The sequence below is a fragment of the Ostrea edulis genome, chromosome 9, assembly GCF_947568905.1.
Source record: "Ostrea edulis chromosome 9, xbOstEdul1.1, whole genome shotgun sequence".
Taxonomy (NCBI): domain Eukaryota; kingdom Metazoa; phylum Mollusca; class Bivalvia; order Ostreida; family Ostreidae; genus Ostrea; species Ostrea edulis.
This window is the reverse complement of record NC_079172.1, coordinates 30969782-30990869: the sequence shown is the minus strand read 5'-3', so window position 1 is coordinate 30990869 and position 21088 is coordinate 30969782. Positions and strand designations below refer to the sequence as shown.

At 36.2% G+C, this 21088-nt stretch overlaps 1 protein-coding gene across 1 annotated transcript in view; it reads right to left on the bottom strand.

The window, feature by feature from the left end:
- Window positions 1–2332: 2332 nt before the first annotated feature.
- Window positions 2333–21088, bottom strand: part of LOC125659089 (uncharacterized) — a 28840-nt gene continuing 10084 nt past the window's right edge. The window contains exons 4-11 of the mRNA XM_056150707.1: window positions 20325–21088; window positions 18137–18244; window positions 12648–12744; window positions 8877–8953; window positions 7228–7371; window positions 6067–6213; window positions 4714–5814; window positions 2333–2470 (exon numbers count right to left, since the gene is read on the bottom strand). The exon at window positions 20325–21088 is cut by the window's right edge and continues 331 nt beyond it. Coding sequence (XP_056006682.1) covers window positions 2361–2470; window positions 4714–5814; window positions 6067–6213; window positions 7228–7371; window positions 8877–8953; window positions 12648–12744; window positions 18137–18244; window positions 20325–21088 — 2548 coding nt within the window. The 3' untranslated portion in view covers window positions 2333–2360. The remainder of the gene's footprint in view (window positions 2471–4713; window positions 5815–6066; window positions 6214–7227; window positions 7372–8876; window positions 8954–12647; window positions 12745–18136; window positions 18245–20324) is intronic.

Genomic DNA, 21088 nt, shown 5'->3' with positions numbered 1-21088 from the left:
AGCTGGAACGGTTTGTAAAGACCCACAGAAGAGAGAGTTTACGGGAGATAACGGATAGATTAATGAAAATAGAGAACAACCGATATCCAAAAGAACTGTGCTATTACATCTACACAAAAATGTATTCGTGAGACGAGTTGCCAAGAAAAAGCTGGTGGTTAGAGAGGTGGACTGGAAGAAGCGGTTATCTTGGTATCGGGGAAAAAGGAAACTTAAAGTTGACAACTACTGGAGAAAAGTGATACTTTCAGACGAGTCTAAAATAGTTGTGGGACAAAATGGTCGCATTTATATTTGGAGAAAACGGGGCGAAGGTTGGAGACCAGACTTAGTGGAGGCACGTTGAACGAAGCCATGCTACGAGGTTATGATTTGAGGTTGTATTACATGGCATGGGGTCGGTACTATTTCAGCAGTTGAAGGCAATATTAATGCAGAGAAATACCAGCAAATTCTTGATGACAATTTGTGGCCAGTCACAGTCCGACATTTTCCAAATAACCAGCACATTTTTCAAGATGACAATGCGCCAGTTCACCGTGCACGTTCAACCCCAAGTTTTATTCCTAGAAATGGCATATAACAACGACGAGCTGGCCAGGACAAAGTCCTGACATCAACATCATTGGAAATATATGGCTACACATCAAAAGAAAGCTACAGGGACGTATTGGTACGATCGAGAACAAGGAGGATCTGTTCCGCGAAATTCAGAGCATCTGGACGGCCAGCACACCTCAGGATGTCCAGAATTTATACCGGTCGATTCAGAGGAGGTTACAAAGTGTGATTCGACTGTAAAGTCATCTTACGAAGTATTAAGGAAGTTTTTATTACTTTAATCAATGTGTACAACGAAATATCTTAGTTTGAAGTCTGACCTAAGTCCGTTGCGAATGTAAACACGCCCTTTTGTACGAATATATTGCAACCCGTTACTTGATTTTCTACTTTTAACATGTTGGGATCAATAATAATTAGTGACATTGTATTGTGCATTACGATGTATTCCTTCAGAAGTGGTCTCGTATATTTTGACATGTCTCATGTTTACACGTGTTCCGATAGTTAAGTTATTCATTTACGAGTTTAGAGCAATCTCGAGTCATTTCATGCACTTACGTGTATTCCCTTGAATAATTCCTGTTCTAATTACCAGTTTTGGTTTCATGAGAGGTAGTAGTAGTAATAATATTGGGGAATGTCGGGTGGATATTTACATTTCATGTTTTTGGCTGCCATCATCTTTTTACGAGTGTAGTATCACTCGTCACTTCCGGTTTGGTGACGAAGATATTTACGATGGTTGTGAGATAGTATTTACTATGTGAATCATTTAGACATATGAATTAATGTTCTTTAACTATTTGAGGTTGAGAATTCGTTATTTATTACATACTACATGTAAACAGTCATATCTTAAGGAACTATATTTGTTTACGGTATCGTTGATAGTAACTGTATTCGTGCGCACACAAGACAGAGTATGTTCAACCCACATGCACGAGATATTGCGATATTTATTTACTTGTTTAGATTAGCAAATTGAGCTTCTTAATGTATGTTATTCAGTTTTAATTATTGATATTCCTTTCGCGCTTGTACGGTAGCCTGTACAGGAAAAAGTAGTTCTGTGAGCACTGTAAGGATCGACAACTCTGTATGAGAGATTGGGAAATTGTGTGGGAGCCGATGCCATTGTACAAGTCGCTGATTGGTTAGAGGCCTGTACGGCATATTTTAATTGGTTAACTATAGTCATGTGGTCTAGGACTGAAGGTTATATAAGTAAGCTTGCTACGTTACTACGACAGATTTCTACAAGTTGAGCGGCGGTAACATTCAAATCTCTTAGAAGAAAATTAAGGTGAGACTACTCATAATGTAATAATCATAGTAAAAACTTAGTTAGAAATCTCCTACCACACTGGACAACCAAAACTTGTATTTCTGAAAATTCAGCACTTGTATAAAGGCTGTCGTAGTATACAGAGTTCACCACATGAAGACATTTTCATTGTGCCTTGTTTTGTTTATTCATTATAATAAATACAGATTAAGACTGAAAAGTTTCTAGTATTCTTCACCAAAAAATGGAAGAGAAGTGTGACCGAGATATTGTTTATTGAAGTTAAATGATCTTTGGAATTATCCTGACATGAGTGGATCTGCTGAGGATTCAGAAATATACAAGCAAACCCCTATCCTTGGGTAGCTTACAATATATTGCATCACACTGTATTTAAACACCTCAGTATCGTGATAATCGCAAGCATCTGAGACCATTTTAAAAGGAACAAAATCTGCATAATTAAAAAGATCAGTAACGAAATGCCGTTTGTCGAATATTTATTCATAATTCATTTTGATATACAGGGCTTCAATAGTAACAGCAATCCGCCTAGAATTGAACAAACTCCCATCAAATAGAAGCCACCCTCGTAGGAACCGGTGGAGTCCCGTATAACACCTTCAAAGTAAAACATTCAAATTAAACACACCTTTAAAGTAAAACATTCAAATTAAACACATCAAACTAACAACTCAACTGTATGACAAACGGGATGATTTCAGCTTCTCCATCGTCAACTTCCCACATTTATGTAGCAATATTCCATTATCACTTGCATATGGTGTTTATATATCTCAACTGATTCGATATGCAAGAGCTTGTTCTGGGTATAGTCAGTTTTTAAATCGAGGTAAGCTACTGACAAACAAGTTGATGGTACAGGGATTTCAACAGTCTCGATTGAAGTCAGCATTTCGCAAATTCTATGGTCGTTATAACGATCTAGTTCATCAATACAACCTCACATTGGGTCAAATGCTGTCTGACGTGTTTCATACCGATTGTTAAGCCGTTCTTGGCACACTGATTTTGACTGCGGATAACTCCGTTTACCTGATCAGGATATGGGGCTCACGGCGGGTGTGACCGGTCAACAGGGGATGCTTACTCCTCCTAGGCACCTGATCCCACCTCTGGTGTGTCCAAGGGTCCGTGTTTGCCCAACTATCTATTTTGTATTGCTTGTAGGAGTTATGAGATTGATCACTGTTCGTTATCTTCACCTTGCATCAAAGTAAAACTTTCAAATTAAACACACCTTCAAAGTAAAACATTCAAATTAAACACACATCAAAGTAAAACATTCAAATTAAACACACCTTCAAAGTAAATCATTCAAATTAAACACACCTTCAAAATAAAACACGACTAATGAAGATATCTTTTTGTTATACGAATTGATATCGGTTACAGCAAACACCTTTATCATCGATAATCGCAAGAGGTCGCTCGCTTTTATTATCATTACCTTTCATTCATCATTACTTTATATACATATATGCAAAGTAGGATTCGCGATTTCACGTGTCAAAAAACCTTGATCTATATGCATGGCACTGTCGGCGTAACAGTGAGGGTTCTTTATAGCGCCAACGCTTACCGCCACGTGGGATCTCGGTTTTCAAGGTTAATTGAAAGACTTATGATTTTCGCTTCTGTTGCCTTGCATTATGTTAAAGTAGTTCCACTCTCACGTGACTTTGCCTTATCATGAGTTCAAATTAGGAAAACTGTATCAATTTCTTTTAAATATAGTTTAATTTGAACAATAAACAACGAAAATACCGGTATATACCTTTCCGCCTTTCTAAAGATGTAAGATTGATTGATTGATTGATTGTATCTTGCTTAACGTCTCGCTCGAGAATTTTCACTCATACGGAGAGGTCAGCAAGACAGGTGAAGGGCTTCAAATTTAGGCCCCAGCCTCCCGCATGCGGGGCGAACGCTCTAACCTCTCGACCACCGCGGCGGCAAGACGTACATATACAGAGGTATATATCACCATAATAAAAAGGATATAAAAACTGATTTAAATGAGGAAATATTAATTTACTCCTGCTAGGTACCTGGATCCCACCTCTGGTATATCCAAGGGTCCGTGTTTGCCCAACTCTCTATTTTGTATTGCTTATGGGAGTTGTGAGATTGATCACTGTTCGTTATCTTCGCCTTTCATTAATCTTAACAGTTTCAGAACTGTTACTTTATAAATCTATATATGAATTAATTGTTGATATTAGGGAAACTAGTGTATAATAGACATACAATAGAGAAAATACCAGTACATTTTTTATTGCCCTTTACAACATTTTTGATACATTGTTTATTTATAAAAAATAAAAACTTTTAGGATCAAATACTTTACTGGATTTTTATTGTACCCAGTGAATGAACAGGTGAAGATAACGAACAGTAATCAATCTCATCAATCATAGAAAGAATACAAAATTAGAGGACAAACACGGACCTTTGGATCAGGTGCTTAAGAGGAGTAAACATCCCCTGTCAGCCGGTCACACCTGCCAAGATCCCTACACCGTACTCCAGTAAACGGAGTACTCCGTAGTCAAAATCAGTATATACAGAACGGCATAACACTTGGTTTCAAACACACCATTCGTCACCGCGATACTTTGTATTTGCAAATTAGATCATTACTGGAATTTGAGAAATGTTGACTTTAAATTCAGACGTGTTTAACCAAAACTAAGACCCCAGTGTGGCGAATCAAGTTCAGAGTGTATGGGAATGCACATATGATTTGGAATATTTTCTATTAAACAATGCTATTATGAAAGAAGTTTTCGTATCTTTCATTATGGAGTAAACTAAAATATCAACTTGTAACATAAACTTACCAACAAGTGTCGAGTTTAAAGCTATTGAAATTCCTCTGGTCACCGTACCAACCGCTAGTCCGTAGTTCAGATATTTCAAACCTATAAAATCTACCAACAGAACGTTTATCAGTGAATAGTAAACCCCTCCAAGAATTCCATTCAAGATCCCGAATACCGCAAGGGAGGCAAACTCGGTATAGAATGCTGTCATCAGACATAAAACACCATTTGCTGTCATAGCAATTGTCATCACATGATGCCTTTGAATATTCTTGTTGTCTGCTATGAATAAGAGGAGAAATTTACCCAACAGATCACTGGCCCCTGATACTGTGAGAAGATATCCGATCATATCTGGCTGCAGTCCTCTGTCTATGGCAAGTGGTGGAATGTATGTTATAGGAATTGTACTAGCAGCGGCAACGAGAAATGATGATGAAAACAAGAGCATGAATTTTCTATTCTTGAGTAAAGAGAAGTCGAATATTGTGTACAGTATCTTCATACAACGGCTACGTTGATTTTCACCATTGATTGATACCATATCGACTTCCAGGTTTGAATTTCTCGGGTATACTCTCTCTAAGGACATTGTTACTGAAATGTCCGCCGAACTTCCAAATAATTCAATGGGTTTGACTTGCCTATTCATCCCATCCTCAGAATTTTCCTCTCTTGGGAAAGAATTCGATCTTCCTTTTGCATTAAACCGTTTATAATGTGAATATTTGGACTCTATAAGATTTTCTTGAGCCTCGTATTCATTATCGTTATCTTTATGTAATCTTTCGTTTGACTCGAGAAGTTTCTCAAAAGTTTTCGTTTCTTCAGTGACATCACCATTTTCTTTTTCTTTAGTGTCTTGTAATGTGACCTCTTCTCTTTCAATCGGTCGCATCAGCAGTCCAATAGGAAGGAAATGAAGGCAGACTCCTCCAACTATAATGAGGGTCCCTTGAAGTCCATATTCATCGAACAAATAAACTACTAATGACGGCAACACCAAACCTCCAATACTTCCTCCGACATTTGCAACCACATTTGCCATTCCTCTGCGCTTTTCAAAATATTTCCCAAGCATTAATGTGCAAGGAAGATGGGCTAATATCACTCCCAGTGCTAGAAGAAGGATAGAAATATATCTTCATGATTATAGATGATTAAACATAACTGCTTACTGTAAGAAAAACATTTTTTCTACGGATTTGAATAAGGAGTGCTTCTTAATCTTCAAATCAGCTAATACATAATCAATATCCTTAGAAAAATGGATGATCCCCCCCCCGAAAAAAAATCAAATCCAAACAGCAAAAAAGCAAACCACATGTTGCATCCATAGAAAGGAGCGAATGAAGTAATTGATGAACTTACCATTTAGAGTACTCTGTGTGAAGAAGAGGACAGACGGATGAGGAGCAAACGCGTTGCCTAAGTTGGAGGCCAGTCCAAAAACTGCGGCCAATATAACCAAAGTTCTTTCATGGAAGTATCGTGTTCCAATGCCCATGACTACAATAGCTGAAAGAGAAAAGATAGTATGATATCTCTACAACTGTACTAAAATTGTAGTTTCCATGTGTCTTAAAACCATACAATCAACATTTCCTAAATCACTTATGCTTTTGCACTTTAATGTATTATTGATGATTGCCGGGTATTAAAACTTTTCCTGGTATGATTCAGTTACGGTTTGTAGCTTATTAAAAACATTTCTCACAATTTCTCAAGGACATAGAGAGAATGTCATAAATCTCATCAAAGCGTTTGACCTTATCAAAATTTCTCAACAATCGTAGAGAATGCAGTGAACGATCTAGGGGGAATGTTGGGATTGAATTCCAATAAACACGTTTGATTTGTTTAAAGATTCCTTTATGGTATCAAAGGGGAATGCAATCCCTCGTTTGGTGCAGAAGCGCCATCTAGGAGGTTTCGCACACCTCAATGAAAATTTTCTGTATCCACTTCTGCAGTAATGGGTCTGGTATCACAATTTGAATTTGAAGTTAATAGTTTAATATATCAAACTTGATTATCTTTACACGTAAGTTTTTTTTATTTGAGTGGAAGCTCAGCTAAAAATGATATTCCGTCCGATAATGTTGACTGTCATCTCAGAGAACAAAACAAACCACCCGTCCAGAATATTATCATGTATATTATATAGGACACTACCGTATTGGTCTGTCCAGCTATTATCGACGTTACACAAGAAAACGCTAATTCAGCCTTTCAATATTGATGGTCATTCTCGACATTACACTAGCTCAGAGCATAAAAATAGTCTTTCAATATTGACGGCTGCCCGATCTTGAATCGAGATGTTTTTGTACATGCTCTTAGTTTTATTCATACGATCAAATAAAAAAGCTAGAATATCTAGAGCGTTTCCTGGTTATTCCGTTTGTTTAATACACTGTAGTATAATTTGGTGCTTTTTTACATTGCTCATGTGTTATTCAACATTTGATCATTCATTTTGTTTACACACACACACACACACACACACACACACACACAAACACAAATTACAGGTAACGCTGCCCATAACTGCTTGAACTGACAAGACCATGGATAAGACGGAGGCTGACGTGGAGAACTTCCTTTGATATTCCACGAAGAATAATCCAAATGATTTGAACATTCCAACGATAACGAAGTACTCCAGAAAGCATCCTGAAAGATTGAAAAATACTGCATTAGTACCAATCTGAGTAAATTAGCGTTTGGATAGGTTTTCATAATAGAGTCGTGAATGAGTTCCTCCTTGCTTCTATTGCAACAAAGGCATTGGGAAAATTTGAAGGTTTAGCAGGTTTTAAGATTCAAGAAGCTGATGATGAAGTTCGCGGACCATATTAAACTAATGAATTAATTAAAGAAATCAATGGGCATTTCATATATCTGTGTTTTAAGTATGATCCACGTAAGAATTAGGTAGAGGGTGATTCATTGATTAAAAGGCTACATATTACTTTTTTATTCCAGTGCAATGAACTGTCGTTTGTAGCATGGCCATTACGCATGTGCGACAATGTTCTACAAATTATATAAAGGACATATGCTGTGTATTGAAATACCATGCACGCAATGCTACTGAAAACATTAGAAAATACCAGCCAAATTTCTTTGATGGACAAACGGTGCTTTATGATTTTCAGGATATACACACATAGTGAGATATTAGATACAAACTTTTGTATGATTTTTCAAATGAAGTCATTCCTTATTTATATCGCATCGTTTATACGTGTATTGTTACTTAAATGTTTTAATAAAATCATCTTGAAGATTATCTTTTACTAGCATAGGATCGCAAACCTGGAGCTACTAGGTTCCTCTTGAGAAGGTATGTGTGAGTATTAACCTATCAATAACAATGTACTGATATCAGCACCATCCAGGCCCTGAGTATTAACCTATCAATAACAATGTTCTGATATCAGCACCATCCAGGCCCTGAGTATCAACCTATCAATAACAATGTTCTGATATCAGCACCATCCAGGCCCTGAGTATTAACCTATCAATAACAATGTTCTGATATCAGCACCATCCAGGCCCTGAGTATCAACCTATCAATAACAATGTTCTGATATCAGCACCATCCAGGCCCTGAGTATTAACCTATCAATAACAATGTTCTAATATCAGCACCATCATGGCCCTGAGTATTAACCTATCAATAACAATGTTCTGATATCAGCACCATCCAGGCCCTGAGTATTAACCTATCAATAACAATGTACTAATATCAGCACCATCCAGGCCCTGAGTATTAACCTATCAATAACAATGTTCTGATATCAGCACCATCCAGGCCCTGAGTATCAACCTATCAATAACAATATTCTGATATCAGCACCATCCAGGCCCTGAGTATTAACCTATCAATAACAATGTTCTGATATCAGCACCATCCAGGCCCTGAGTATTAACCTATCAATAACAATGTTCTAATATCAGCACCATCCAGGCCCTGAGTATTAACCTATCAATAACAATGTTCTGATATCAGCACCATCCAGGCCCTGAGTATTAACTTGTCAATAACTATGTTCTAATATCAGCACCATCCAAGCCCTGAGTATTAACCTATCAATAACAATGTTCTGATATCAGCACCATCCAGGCCCTGAGTATCAACCTATCAATAACAATGTTCTAATATCAGCACTTACCCAGCAGCACTATCCAGGCCCAACCCTTGTCAACTGAGGATGACGTACTTTTTCGAAAGTTGAACATCTTCTGTCTCCTTAAAAACAGTAAAGACAAAAGTTCTAAAGTTTATTTATTTTAAATCCCTTCGAGAATTTTTCATTCATCATGAGCCTTCACCAACTGTAAGAAAATATCACAAATTGAGACCTCTGCCTGTCGCTGAGGGCCGTATCTACACCTCGTTGATTTTGTAGGACTCCAGCAATGGCTTTGATTACGATAGCTAAACAAGCTTCCCACTGAAAAGACTATAATTATAATGATTAGGACCAAAGCAGACTTTACTTGACTTTAACCAATAGTGTATGTTCAGAGATTTCGTGTACAAAGTATCTATGGAAAAGTGCTGCAGGTTCTAAATTCACTTCATAAATATACCCATGACCTGAAAATCTGTAGAGGCCTTTATTTTGCTTAATCATAACCCTGGATTTTTCAAATAGTTATAAAAAATTATTTATAACATTTTATTGACAACGAGAGATTGAATGAAAAGAAATACACTCATTGGAAAAGTTGAGAAAGGCGGTATAGGAATTGTTGATATTGAAACTAAATTTCTAGCTGCAAAAGTTTCTTGGATAAAGAGACTATTAGATAATGAATGTACACAAAATCACTAAATAAAATGCTAAAAAAAAATTAATCTGTCACTGAAAGAAGTTCAAAAACCAACAGATCAATTTGTTTGGATAATACCATAATTCTATGATGAAGTTTTCACTGCATTCAACAAATGCAAAAATAGAAAGACATAACCACACTCAAAAGAGATAAACTCTTGTCAGCATTTATTTGGAATAATAATCTATTCCAATATGAATCCGGACCTATTTTTTTCTAAATTTGGATAAAATGCGGATTATGTATGTCATATACGTATTTAATGATGATGGAGAAATGCATGATTTGATATAGTTTACAAATGAAGTGGACTGAAAAAAATAATATTATCTGTGAATACTTTATGCTAAAACACGCTACTAGATTACACACAAATAGTTTTAACTGTACCTATGCAAAGTAAGTATATAAACTAAGCAATTATTTTTATTCAAAGAAGCTGTGCAAGGTCAGTGAAATGTCTCAGGAGTGAGTTTTATTGCTCTATATTTTCGAATTCAAAATTCCATAAAACAATATATGAAAAAGGACAATATTTTCAAAATATCTGACGATTGTATTTGGAAAAATATCTATACATTCAAAATAAAAGAAACATACGAAATAAGTTTCAGAATTCAACTGGAAATTATTACACTGTATTTCATGTAATAATTCGTCTAATTGATTGCATATATTTTAACGTCCCGTTCGAGAATCTTTCATATGAAGACGTCAACATTGCCGGTGAAGGCCTGCAAAATTTAGGCCTATCCTCAGCGCTTACGGCCCTTGAGCAGGGAGGGATCTTTATCATGCCATACCTGCTGTGACATGGGGCCTTGGCTTTTATGGTCTCATCCGAAGGACCGTCCAATTTCCTCGCCTCTTAGGACAAGCAAGGGTAATGAGGACCTAGTCTAACCCGGATTACCATGGTATTGTAATAATTCGAGTGTTAGTAAATGAAACAAAGACGTTTCTTTTGTACGTGAATTTTGTGAAATTGCAGATGTTACTGAGCAGCTTTTAATCACATGTAAACTTACAAGAAATACATGGGAGATAATTGGCACTTTCTTGAAATTCAATAATTCTTGGAAAAACATAGTATTAAAGTTTTACAATGAATTGAGTTAGAACACATTTAGATCAAATAACATGATATCCTTTATTTCTTTCACAATCTTCAAATACAAAATGAAAAGTGCTGTGTACTACATATATTACTATTTGCACTAAATTGACCTACATTATTTTAGAGACTTTTGTTTACTTATTGACACCTGTGACTAGATTGTCCTAGAGCCTCATGCTAGTTTTGGTAGAAAGTTGACGTAATGATTGCATCATTGTCTTTCAAGAATGTACTAGAAAAATCATTCCTATTATGTATACACCGAAATTCTTATAATAAATAAGCTCCGGTTCGACACTTTTTCTGCATTTTGGATTTTATTATCCCACCTCTGGTACATATGTATATCCAAGGGTTCGTGTTTGCCCAACTCTTTATTTTGTATTGCTTATAGGAGTTATGAGATTGATCCCTGTTCGTTATCTTCGCCTTTCTTTCATAGTACACTATTCCGTAGCTTTCATATATCATTTACATATAGTGTATTGATTTATTAAAAACATTCCTTTTGTGTGGTATGTATGATCGAAATCCATTGTATATATATGATAGAGTGATACAGTATGGTTTAAATACTTTCATGTAAAGCGAGAAAAAAAAGATTAATATTTGTTTTGATATGTATATATATATATATATATATATATAAGAGGAGAAAAAGTAAGGGTCATCTACTACCTATGACTAACTCCGATTTGAAATTTCATCACTATCAAAGATAGAGTTTTCAAAATAGTAGGTGGACATTATTTGTACAAAGTACCGTATTACACTTGGTGACATGTGACCTTTTGACTTGAAGATAAATAGGGGTAATCTACTACCAATGTCTAACCCCTGTACGAAATATCATTGATACTAATTGTACTGAGTACTGTATTGCACTCGGTGACATTTGGCAATTCGACTTGGAAATCAATAGGGGTCATCTGCTCCTTAGGAAATACCAATGTACCAAGTTTGATGTCTGTCAAGCAAAGGCATCTCAAGATATTGAGCAGACAGTATATTACTATATTCAGGGTAGATTGACCGTTGACCTGAAAATAAATAGGAGTATTCTTTTATTCCATCATCGGAAACCCACGGTCAGTCGTTCTACGTTTACCTACCGTGGGACACAAGGCCAGTATTTTCGCTGGAAGGTGTGTCTCGGCTTCTATATGTGATTGGTCGCTTTACCATTCCTTATTGCGATATTCAACCAACGAGAAAAACCCTTATTTCCAGTCCTCGTTAGCATAGAAAACCATGCTTTCGAAATCAAGATTTTGACTACGTTTAAGTTGGACAAGTTACAAAACTTTCAGCGAGATGCTTTATCTACATTATTAAAGCGGGGGTGTATTTGTGTCTATAAAGACAGGAGAGCAAAAAGCCCGTGTTACCAAGCGTACTGTATATATTGGACCGACATCAATTGTACAGAGTAATGCATTGCACTCGATGACCTTCGACCTGCAAATTGATAGAGGTCATCTACTACCAATGTCGAATCCATGTATGAAATATACTATCAAACAAAGAGTTCTCAAGACATTGGATACCAATTTTACAGAGTACAGCACTGTACCCGATGACCTTTGGTGTTTTGACCTGAACATCAATAGATCAATCAATCAATTTACTCACAACCAATCCACATACCAAGTATCATTACGATCAAGTGAATAGTTCTCAAGATATTGAGCGGACAACCGACAAATGCTAAGCAATATGACCCTCTCGGATATGTACAACTCATTCTGACAAGAAAATGAAATAGAATATTTACAAGAAAACAAAACCATTCTTGTTTCTATATGTTCTGTAAAATTGTTCCCACTTCTTATAATCTTAGAAGGGTAAAGTGAAAATTTCCTAACCAACCCTATCCCGTGGCCTTGATAACTTATCAAGAAAATAAACCCAAAATGCAACCTGAGAAGTTCGTTGAACTTATCAAAACAAAATAGTCAGTGCATTTCGTATCCGCTGTCGGTCTTACCTGCAATTTGATGTGCTAATCAGAGTTAAAAGTGGTATAATTCTGAAACAGTTGACATCGTAACAATTGTCAGTCTTGCAATGCAAGGTCAATCGATGCACGCATCGTTACACGTTCCTGATAAACTTCACCAAGATCTCTCATCATACATTTTAAATCCGTCCTTCTTCTCTGTACGGAATTAAATACCAGATAACACACACAACTGCTTTGATATACGCCGTCATGGTTCGGAATCTGGAACATTCTCGTGAATATTTCTCCATTCACTTCACGCATGTAGACAAATAATCAAAGTACTTAAAGTACTCGTGGGAGTTGAACATTGTGGAAATTCAGTTAGAAAAGAAGGGTAGGGGGATAAATGACTGAATATTATCAGGATTTTAGATACAAATCAACTGTTGTTGTTTTTTCAAAGCGTTACAACAGCAAACATGGATAATGGAAGGCCCATGGGCCACAACGCTCCTCGAGTAACTGAAGTCGTGTTGTTGTTTTCTAGAATTTCACCCCTTTATATTCTCATGAAAAATGTGACCACTTATTATGGCCCAAACATTCAAATTAATATGGTTATCAATGCCTTGCAGTTATGAACAAGTTTTTCCCCTGTATATATACATTCAAGTTTAATCCTAGTTATAGCTAATTCTAAGGATTCATTACTTGAAAAGGTAGTCCAATATGCTAAACTGTCACCTGAGTATACTACAGTCCTGTAGAGGATCAATGGAATGGTAAATAATTGTATAATAACTCAAAATAAATGAAATGCTAAAAAATTAAAAATTGTCGGGCATCGGAAATGCACAAGCCGAATTGCGCAAGGAATGGGCATAAAGGGAACCGGCAGAAAAGTTTTCAAGAATTATCAAGCAGGGAGCAAAATTTTGCGTACATAAATTTCAGCCGACTTAAATCCTTTGTGACCTTGACCTTTAACCCTTGACCAAAATCAATAGGCTTCTTTGTCTCATCAAGGGCGATAATCCATCTAAGTTTAATTGAGATCCTATAATTTGTTAAAAAATTATAGTGCAGAAAACAAAATTTTCTCCAAATTTCAGTCTATTTATAGCCACTGTGACTTTGACCTTGTGACCCCGGAATTGATAGGCTTGTTGTCTTACTTAATCGATCTAAGTTTGATTGAGATCCTATAATTCGTTCAAGAGCTATGGTGCGGAAAACAAAATTTTCTCCAAATTCCAGTCTATTTATAGCCAGTGACCTTGACCTTTGACCTAGTGACCCCAGAATCAATAGGCTTCTCTCATCTTACTGACGGTGACAATCCATCTAAGTTTGAATGAGATCCTATAATTTGCTCAAGAGCTATGGTGCGGAAATGAAATGTTGATGCGTGCCCGCCTGCCCGCCCAAAGGCACTTCATCAGATCATAAGCCGAGTTCGACTTCATCGCAACTCCGCTAAAAATGAAACACTAGTCAAATAATGTTATTTATTGCCAAGGTATTTGGGATATTATACTGTGGCTCAAACAGGGGGTGAATGAACCTGACAGTATGGAAAACATATAGTGGAATCAGACTTGTGATGCTGGAAATCTATAGTGATTAATGAACTATACATGTACAAGATCCATAACTATTTATTTTTTTCAGTTTGTGAGGGAGAATCCTCATGTCTCTTTCATCTGTAGACAAATAAACAATGTGTTTTGACCAGAGGAATTTCCAATCCTTTTTGCAGCATAAATTCAACATTGTGGCAACTGGGTTAAACTTTGATAGTGAAGTAATACATGGCAGCACCTTATCCCATGCTCTTAAAATTTCTGTTTGACACGCACTCATGACATCCACTCAAACATTACAGAGTGCAGCAAAATTCCATTGTAATAGGGGATTCAAAATGGATAACTGGTACAAAATATGGTACATGCTATTCAAAAAGGATAATGAATTTGACATATTGATGTCTTGGAAAAGGAAATTCTGACATCGGGGCTCTAAGCGTTTTCAAACATTGTCATTTGATAAAAGTGTTCTACATTTTTAAAAATAGAGATTAATATGTCTTTACATACATAGGTGAGAAAGTTTCCATTATTCCTAGCCGAGACATACCATGTATGCGCAAAAAATTCATAAACAAATATCACACTACTCACGTAGAAAATGTGGACCTTACCGTCATCAAGCGCAGCGAAACACACCATTTCGAGATTATAGTCGACGAAAGCTCGGTAACAGTAATGAATAAGGTACACTCATTTTGTATCTATTTTGTGACTTTCTTTATTAAAAGGAACAGTTCTCTAATGTGTAACGTGCAATTACTACGTAATTCAATAACTTGAAGCATGAAGAAGTTTCACTTTGCCACCGGATATAAGAAATTTTATTTCGTATTCCGATCCCAATCGAAAGTTGTTGACTGGGAATGACGTGTTTTAATTCAATCTACATGTAACATCAAGCATTTATTATATCACATTAAAAAAAAAACCCAAATATATACACATACACAATGTTGTAGAGTTATTTCTTGAAAATTTTCTAAGGTTTCGCACCATATTCGATATTTCGCGCCACGGTGTCAATAGGGCTTGTGTGCAGTTGTCGTTCGTTTCCCTATCAATGTTTATAGGTGACGCTGCGCTACAAACGACAATTTTCAACCTTATCTTTTATTTTTCTATGTATATCAGTATCAATTTGATCGAAATCTTGTATTCAAATTGATTTGAATACAATATCATTGCATTTATTTACATGTCAATTATTAAAATTAGATTAATTCAGAAAAGTTACATGGATTATTTAATGGCGGATGTTTATAAAAGTTTATGTTGATTTACCTAGGAGTAAATCAGCTGACACAGAACCCCCGCTGACGACCACTATACAAATCAATACAAATTACTGCGCAGAAAAGTGTGTGATGACCCAGGGAGATTGAACATAGTTCAACTCCCAAAAATGTTAATGAAAGGAGATATACTCCACGGAATACAGCTAGCCTACATGTATAGTATATTGGACGCTATGGCAGAAACAAATAAAGTTGGAAACAATCCAGTTAAAATATGATGCTTTCATCCACGATAAATACATGATCCAACATAAGTATAGAAAAATCTACGCATGTAATAGTATATTAAAGTATACTGAAAATATCATAAAGTCGACTCAAGGAGTACATTTTGTATTCTGATTCGGCTTTATGATACTTATTCTTGTTGTGTATATATTATATTTAACCTTGTTTTTTTTAAATGTTTGTTAATTTCTTATCATATACTTTACTTTCTAAAGTGTTCATATATATACATAAATTATTATTATTATCATATTATTTAAATTTAATGATAATTATTAAATATTATAATTCTTAATGTACAATATATATAGAATCTCACCGGTTATGAGTTAACTTTACTATTTATCAACGTAATATAGTTAACTCGTTCCACCTGAGATCAAGATGGCTCACTACACCCAGAAATAGTTTCTCAAATCAGTACGCATTGATTTGATTACAAAAGATATGATGATGCACAATAAGTATATATGTCAAAAGGGCAAAAAATATACAAATTTGGGTTAAAAAATAATTTTCAACCAAACGAATATTTCAACACATATGAACAAAGACTCGGGGGGATTTGAAGTCGAGATCTGCGGTTCACCAGCCCAATGCTTTAACCACTGAGCTACGATGATAGACAAACAAGTCGATCGATACAAATAATTTCACAAAACATTTAAATCGCCATCTTGTGACGTAGTGTCATACAGAGTATAAGCTTTAGTGTAGTGAGCTACCTTAATTGAGTTTATCATCACTACCTCGTACATTGTGGATCAGCTCTTCGGACGAATAGGATATGTCCTAATTGTCTCGGCTCTTACCATTGATTGGCAAGCCTAAAAACAAAAACTATGCGGTCTGCGGTGTAAATACGATTGTAGATTTGGTGTAGCTGTAGTGTTAGGTGTATTTCTATGTAATTGTTGTCGTTTTGAAATTATTCTCTCTTGATATTGTCCACATTATTGTAAATCTCTTCGTTTGTCCTGAAGAAGGTACAGATCGTCCCGAAAATTTGACAATCTAGTTGTCCGTGTGTTTCGTCATTTTAGTGCTTTGTATATGAGAGGTGACGATACTTTCATAAGCAATACAACGTAGATAGTTGGGCAAACACGGACCCCTGGACACATCAGACGTGGGATTAGGTGCCTAGGAGGAGTAAGCATCCCCTGTCGACCGGTCACACCCGCTGTGAGCCGTATCTCTTGATCAGGTAAACGTAGTTATCCGTAGTCAAAATCAGAGTGCCAAGAATGGTCTAACAATCGGTATGAAACACGTCAGACAGAATTTGACCCAATGATAGGTTGTATTGGCAAACTATATCGTTATAACTACCATATAATTTGCGAAATGCTGACTTTAAACGAGACTGTTGGAACCCCTGAACCATCAGCTGGTTTGTCAGTAGCCTGCCTCGATTTAAAAACTGACCATACGCAGAACAAGCTCTTGCGTATCGAATCAGTTAAGAGATATAAACACCATATGCAGGTATAAACATATATATATAATTCAGACCTAACATCTTCAGCGACATGCGGGACCTCCGTTTTTAATGTTATATCCGAAAGACCCGTGTTTCTCACTTCTATATATGGAGCGTTCGGCGAAGGAGCAATCACTACCTATGTTTACATCATTTGGACTCGGAAATGGCACGAGTGCAGCTCGAACTCACAACCTCCGTGATACAAAGCAAACTGAGGCACCGCAACCGGTTGTATTCTTTTGAGGCAGAAATATTCAAACGTTTTTACTCGAGAAGAAAAAATATGCACTGTTTCTTATGAAAGTGCTTACTTTACCATCAAGATATTTTTGGTTAACACCCAGAGATCTTTTTTCTTCTCATGTAGAATCTTTTGAATAAATTCTGCCTCATAAGAATACAAAAACAGGTCAGCAAGTAATGGGGCAGATTTTGTGTCCATGGGTGATCCAACAGACTGTTTTTGGAAGACCTGATCACCAAATACTACGAAGACATTGTCAATGAGTAACTCCATCAATGGTTTTTTTTTTAATTTTAACTTCAGAGTACTTGTGCGTAGAATCAGAGTGGTGTTTAACAAAGTATTTTTTTGTATGACTGAGCACAAAATATGAATATTTCCGTGTTCCATTTTTATAGGAGAAAAATATGTCTGTGATGTCAAAAAGCCTGATCTTTAAATCATCATGAAGAATGACCTTGTGTAGAGTTGAAAAGTCATACGTTTTGATGCATTTGATTTGAGAAAATGTTTGGCTGATCAAAAAGCTCGGATATTCATTCTATGATAATGATAATGTATTTTAACATTTCAGTATCATGATCATTTCCAACGTCTGACGCCATTTTTGAAAGGAACAAAATGTGTATAATGGTAAATATCAGTAACAAAATGCAGTTTGTAGTTTATCGAATATTTATTCACAATTTATTTCGATATACAGGGCTTCAACAGTAACAGCAATCCGCCTAGAATTGAACAAACTCCCATCAAATAGAAGCCACCCTCGTAGGAACCGGTGGAGTCCCGTATAACACCTTCAAAATAAAACACGAATAATGATTTTGTTATAGAAATCGATATCCTTTTGAGCAGACACCTTTAAAATCATTGATATTCGCAAGAGGTCTCTCACTTTTATTACATTCATCATTACTTGATAGAGATTGATACGGAATAGGACTCGCTATTTCACGTGTCACAAATTTTGAGCTATACAGGGCACTTAAGATCGTAGCAGTGAGGGCTCTTTATAGCGCCAACGTTTACCGTCATGTGAGACCTCAGTTTTCAAGGTTAAATTTGAAAGACCTGATTTTCGCTTCTAATGAAGGAACAGTCACCAAGCAATATGTTAAGGTAGTTCTATTCTCTTGTAACTTTGCCTTATTGTAGGTTCAAACGAGAAAATCCGGTGGAGGTCCTCAGTACCCCCTTCTTTGTCGTAAGAGGCGACTAAATGGGGCGGTCCTTCGGATGAGACCGCAAAAGCCGAGGTCCCGTGTTGCAGCAGGTGTGACATGATAAAAAACCTTCCTGCCCAAAAGCAATAAGCGCCGAACATAGGCCTAAATTTTGCAGCCCTTCACCAGCAGTGACGACGTCTCCATATGAGTGAAATATTCTCGAGCGGGATGTAAAACAATATTCAATCAATTTAACGAGAAAAACATATAATTTCTACCTCGTATATATTAATTTGATCAAAGAAAATATATACGTTTCCGTCTTTCTTAAGATCTAAGAAGTACATAAAACAGAAAAATATATCAACATCATTTTCGTTAGATTGATTGATTGATGTTTCTGCCACACTCAACAATTGTTTTAGTTATTTGGTGGCGCCCAGTATTTTATTGGTGGAAGAGAGAACCCAGATACAATGTACCTGGGAAGAGACCACCGAATTTCCGAAAGTAAACAGGGAAACTTTCTCACTTACCGGCTCGGGCGGGATTCGAACCCATGCTGACAGAGGTGAGAGACCGTGTGATTTTGAGAGCGATGCTCTAACCACTTGGCCATGGAGGCCCTTCGTTTTCGTTAGACAACATAGTAAAAAAGAAAGTATATAAAAACCGGTTGAAATAACAAAAATTTAATATGCAGGGTTTCAAAAATCCGTACTTTATAAATTTATATAAATCAATTGTTGATCTTAGGAGAAATAGTGAACAATATATAGACAATAGAGAAAACACCAGTACATTAGTTATTACCCTTTACAACATTTTTGATATATTGTTCATTTATAGAAAACATAAACTTGTTCAGAATCAAATAGTTTATTGGATTTTTATTGTACCCATTGAATGAACCGGTGAAGATAACGAACAGTAATCAATATCATCAATCATAGAAAGAATACAAAATTACAGAAAGGCAAGCATAGACCCCTGGATATACCAGAGGTGGGAGTAGGTGCTGAGGAGGACTAAGTATCCTCTGTTGACCGGTCACACTCGCCATAAGCCCTACATCTTAATCAGGTAAACCTAATTATCCATATTCAAAATCAGTTTGTAAACAACAACATAACAACTGGTCGATACATGTACCTTGCAAATTAGACCATAATAACGACATTAGAATTTGCAAAATGCTGACTTTAAACGAGAGTGTTGAAATCCCTGTAACATCAATAGGTGTCTCGATTTAAAAACTTATCACACACAAACCATGCTATCGCGTATCGAATCATTTGAAAGAAATGGATTATTGCTACACAGATGTGGGAAGTTGACGATGGAGAAACGGAAGTTAGTTCGTTTGTCATAAAGTTTGTTGTAAGTTTGCTGTTGACATCTATGGTTAATAAATATCCAAATTCAATTAACTACATTCCTTCAAAAGCTACATTTTTACCATGCACAAAGTTTGATAAATTAAATGACGATATCTCACGATAGAGTTACCTTAAACATCTCAGGTTTGACGTGTCTAAGAAAAACCGAGACCCCACTGTTGCAAAGCATCCTCCCCAACCACTAGATGTCTGGGGAATATATATATATGAGGTACATTCAACATTCCGCTAACTACTATGTTATTATGAAAGAAGTTTTCGTGTGTATCGATAATGAGTTTTTAAAAAATAGCAACTTATAACAAACTTACCTACAAGTGTCGAATTTAAAGCTATTGAAATTCCTCTGGTCACCGTACTGATTGCTAGTCCGTAGTTCAGAGATTTCAAACCTATAAAATCTACCAACAGAACGTTTATCAGTGAATAATAAACCCCTCCAAATATTCCATTGAAGATTCCAAACACCGCAAGGGAGGCAAACTCGGTATAGAATGCTGTCAACAGACATAAAACACCATTTGCTGTCATAGCAATTGTCATCACATGATGCCTTTGAATATTCTTGTTGTCTGCAATAAATACAAGGAGAAATCTACCCAACAGATCACTGGCCCCTGCAATTGTGACGAGATATCCGATCATATCTGGCTGCAGTCCTCTGTCTGTGGCAAGTGGTGGAATGTATGTTATAGGAATTGTGCTAGTAGCGGCAACGAGAAATGATGATGAAATCAGGAGCATAAATTTTCTATTCTTGAGTAAAGAGAAGTCGAATATTGTATATAAAAAAATCATACAACGACTACGCTGATTTTCATCATGAATTGAGATCATATCGATCTCCAGTTTTGAATTTTTCAGGTATACTCTCTCTAAGGACATTGTTAATGAAATGTCCGCCGAACTTCCAAATAATTCAATGGGTTTGACTTGCCTATTCATCCCATCCTCAGAATTTTCCTCTCTTGCGAAAGAAGTCGATCTTCCTTTTCCAGTGAAGTGTTTATAATGTGAATATTTGGACTCTGTAAGATTGTCTTGAGCTTCGTATTCATTATCGTTATGTAATCTT